This window comes from Setaria italica, chromosome VIII, assembly GCF_000263155.2.
Source record: "Setaria italica strain Yugu1 chromosome VIII, Setaria_italica_v2.0, whole genome shotgun sequence".
NCBI lineage: Eukaryota > Viridiplantae > Streptophyta > Magnoliopsida > Poales > Poaceae > Setaria > Setaria italica.
Genome location: NC_028457.1, coordinates 2,901,299 through 2,905,063, shown reverse-complemented (window position 1 = coordinate 2,905,063; position 3,765 = coordinate 2,901,299). Strand labels below are relative to the sequence as shown.

At 49.1% G+C, this 3,765-nt stretch overlaps 1 protein-coding gene across 1 annotated transcript in view; it reads right to left on the bottom strand.

The window, feature by feature from the left end:
• Positions 1-576, bottom strand: part of LOC101770109 (two-component response regulator-like APRR3) — a gene marked incomplete in the record, with an annotated part of 5,004 nt that extends 4,428 nt beyond the window's left edge. The window contains 1 exon segment of the mRNA XM_004978677.3: positions 290-576. Coding sequence (XP_004978734.2) covers positions 290-348 — 59 coding nt within the window.
• Positions 577-3,765: the final 3,189 nt, after the last annotated feature.

Below are 3,765 nucleotides of genomic sequence, written 5' to 3'. Positions count from 1 at the left end.
TATTCAAAAATAATAATAAAACCGACAGGAACAGGAAGAGATATATACAAACAGTACGAGAATGTAAGGGAAAGGAGGAGTGAAGTAAAGCAAAATATTCTACCCCTGTATCCACTCTTTCGTAGGAACCTGATAATCGACCTGAAACGGGCAATCGTCTTTCTAGACGAAAAGGACCTGAAGGGAACGACACGGGAGGATCAGTAACGCCGACAACACCGACCGTCCGTTCGCCGCCACCGAAGCCACTGGGGAAGAAGACGCGCCGCCATCCGCTCTCCCTCCTCCTCCGCCCCCTCGGCCGGCACCAGCCCCACCGGCGGCGTCGGCGTCGGCGTCGGGAGACATCCGATTGGTGAGAGGAGGAGAAGAGGCAGCAGCAGCAGCAGCAGGAGGAAGGGAGCCGAGGAGGGAGGGGAGAAGGAGCGGTGGGGAAAATATCTCCAATTTTTTTTTTCCCCCGCGCGGTGGGCGCCACGTCAGCGGCGAGGCGGGGAGATCATCGCCAAGAGGGAAGGGAAGAGAAGAGAAGAGAAGAGAACAGAGGAAGGCGTGGGGAGGAAATGGCCCAGCAACAAATACGACCACCAGCAGCAGAGCACGAGGAAGAGCGGGCGGGCGGGCGGGGGATATTTTTTTCTCCTCTCCGCCGCGCTCCGGTGAATTTAATCGTAGAGATATTTTGGTGCGCGATTTTTTTCTTGTTAAGGCGAGGGGTGATTCGCTCTGCTGGCGCTGGCCGCTGGGGGGGTAGATATTTGGCGGCCGCTCCTGGCCTCTCGTTCCGTCCGGGGGGGAACAGAAGAAGAAAGAAAATAGTGGGGGCCTCGTTTCGTGGCTGCGATGCAAGCTTGTCCACGCTTAATTCGCTGGGGGGCAGCGGGCTGGATGTAAGTGGGCCCACCGGCAGCGGAAAAAAAGTGGCGGAGGCCAAGTGGAGAAGGTTAAGATAATCATCACCAATGCCCGATCGATGTATCTCCGGCACGCACCACGTCGTGTGCTGGAACAAGGCACGAGTGAGTTTTCTTTTTTTTTTCCCTTCTGTCAACGGTAGAATCGTCGTCGTGCTTTTTTCGAACTACATTGCACAGTTGCATGTTGAAATGGAGGAATTGTTCTTTGCTAAGCTGCGTGGTCGTTGTTAGTGCGTACTAGTACTTCTGTTTATACACAAAAAACTGTCAAGTTTTCAAGTTTGGCAAACAAAAGTTTTAAAATTTTGGCGGCTACCATTAGTTACTAGTTTTACAACTATTTCTACGTCTGCCTTTGTAGAATTAGCAGTCTACAAAAGTAGACTGTGATCAACTGATGTATCTGCAATACGAAGTAGTACCACTTTTCAAAAAAAAAATGCGAAGTACCGAGTTGAGGAAGGTAGGGCAAGTGCTTTGTCAGACAAAAAAAAATCTTCCGGTGAGCATGCACGCGAGATTCCTGAGGCACCACCTCTCATCTCGTGCATAGAATATGTAGGGTTAAGTTCTTTAGGGAAGAAAAAAATAACATAGCTAGGCCCGCTTAAGCTAGATTATCGTCGTCAACTAATCACACTGCGAGGTGCGAGGGGATAACCGTACGTATTTTAAAATTTGTGCGGTTGCTGTTCGTCCAACCCACGCAGTTCCCTGTCGCGTTTCAGGTGCAGTCTCTATCACTTCACTAGGGGTGCATCGAGCCGACTTCTCCCTCCATTCTAAATTATAGTTATTTCAATTTATAACCTTCATTTGAAATTATAGTTTATTTTTAGTTTTATTGTAAATCAAACTTATCTAAATCTTACTCAAACTTTCAGAAAAAGCATCACAGCCTATAATCCTCTGGTATCAAATTTGTCTCTTTTAATGCACCGTACCATAGGTATTAGTATTTAATAGTGTAGATATTATCGTATTTTTCTGTGAATTATGTTAAAATTGGATAAATCAAACGTGATGAATACGTAAATATCAGGGACGCTAAGTACTTTAATTTTCTCGCTCTTTTTCTTCACGGTTCTTATTGGATCCTTGTTGGCACGTTTTCGCTCGTGCAGCTGCGATCGTGACGCTTTGAGCTGCCTTGCTGCGTCCGGAACCCAAAAAAAGTGCCTCCCGCTGTTGGAAAAGAGATCAAAAGTTAGGATACTACCAAGCGAAACTTGCCAGCTAACCAAAGCTACATTTTTAAGCTCTATAAATGAAGATGCTATTCATGCCTAGTCATGACATGATCACCATTTTAGCTCCAACGCAACTGAGATCATTGCACTTTTAGACCTAATTGTTAGGGGTCATACCATAGACTCTTGGCATGACTTTTGGTGGTGGATACATGGATCAGAGGATTGATATAGGAGATTTTCAGATCAATCGAACCCTTTTTATAAGGGAAAAGGTTTTTACCTTTCACGAATCTATAATAAAAGCAAATCTAACACGTTGCTCGGTAGTGATACACCGGTACACGGTGAAGTCCATGTTCCTTGTTGCCACCCTAGCCCTCCATTCCAGGATCACTGAGATACATTGCTACACCTCAGCAATCTTATAGGTCGTCTCATGCAATATCACGTAAGATTTTTGCTGATACGGAGGAGAGAGAGGGAGGAGAGAAAGATGTTGTTTCGCGAAACAACCACCTCATAGGCTAAATTTTAGAACTATGAGATGACTACTCCACCATTATACGAGTTGTGGTTGGATGCAATTTATGATATTTCTTTTTTTTTCTATGCACAAATTAAGGAATAGAATTATCATGAGACAATTTAAAAAGATAACCATGGTACTGGTTGTTTATAAGTCTGTCTCAAAATTACGTATCATACATGAGATTGCTCATTAGACAACACCAATATACAAACAATGTTCGAATCACGAAGGTGCTCTGTTCAAAAAGAGCCTCCCAATATCCAGAACCGGATAAGGCGGGCCGGTGGACCCGGTCCACACCGCCAACGCCGCTCGATCACCCCGGTCCCACCCCCTCCCGTTCGAGCAACCCGACACCCACACTAGCTCCACCCCTACACCCACCCCATGCACCGAGCCCATCCCGACCGTACATCCCCCTCCGCCCCCGGTCTTCAGCCCTTCACCGCTCCCGCACGGAACGAATCACGAGGCGACCGGCCGCTCTTCTTCCTGGGATTTGGATCCACGCACGTCGGGGCCGCGCCGGGTCGCCGACGGGGCCACCTCCGATCCGAGCCGTCAGCGTGTTCAACGGTCAGCACGCGCGCACGAATCTCCCGGAGGCGCTCGAACAATTCCCATTCGGCTCCCTCTCCCCTCCCTTCCTCCCTCCCTCCACGGCGACACGCACACCACGCGTCGCCGCCGGCCACCGCCACCGCCACCGCCCAATCATCGTCTCGCTACCGCGACGCGGCGCTAGCCCGCGCTCCCCACAGGAGAACGCGTCCGCCCCCCCCCCCCCCCCCCCCCATCGAAACAAGTCTCGTTCGGGGTAGGTTTACTTTACTCGGGGCGATAGTCTCATAGGGAGATCAAGCGGGGAGGATTCTTTCAGGATGACTTAAAGAAGTCCCAGTCCATCACAGGGAAGAAAGGTGTGGTAGGGGGGTACCATCAGCAAGGATGGCTGCTGTGGGGGGGAATTATCTTGGATTCGTCTGTGCTCATCAGTGGAACTCACCACGAAGGGTTTCTCTTCATTTGTTTTCTTTTACAAACGCCGCTACGAGAGATAATGCATTTTCATACCCCCCCACTGAGATAATTGAAGGTCCCCTATTCACTGTGTCCCAATCATGCA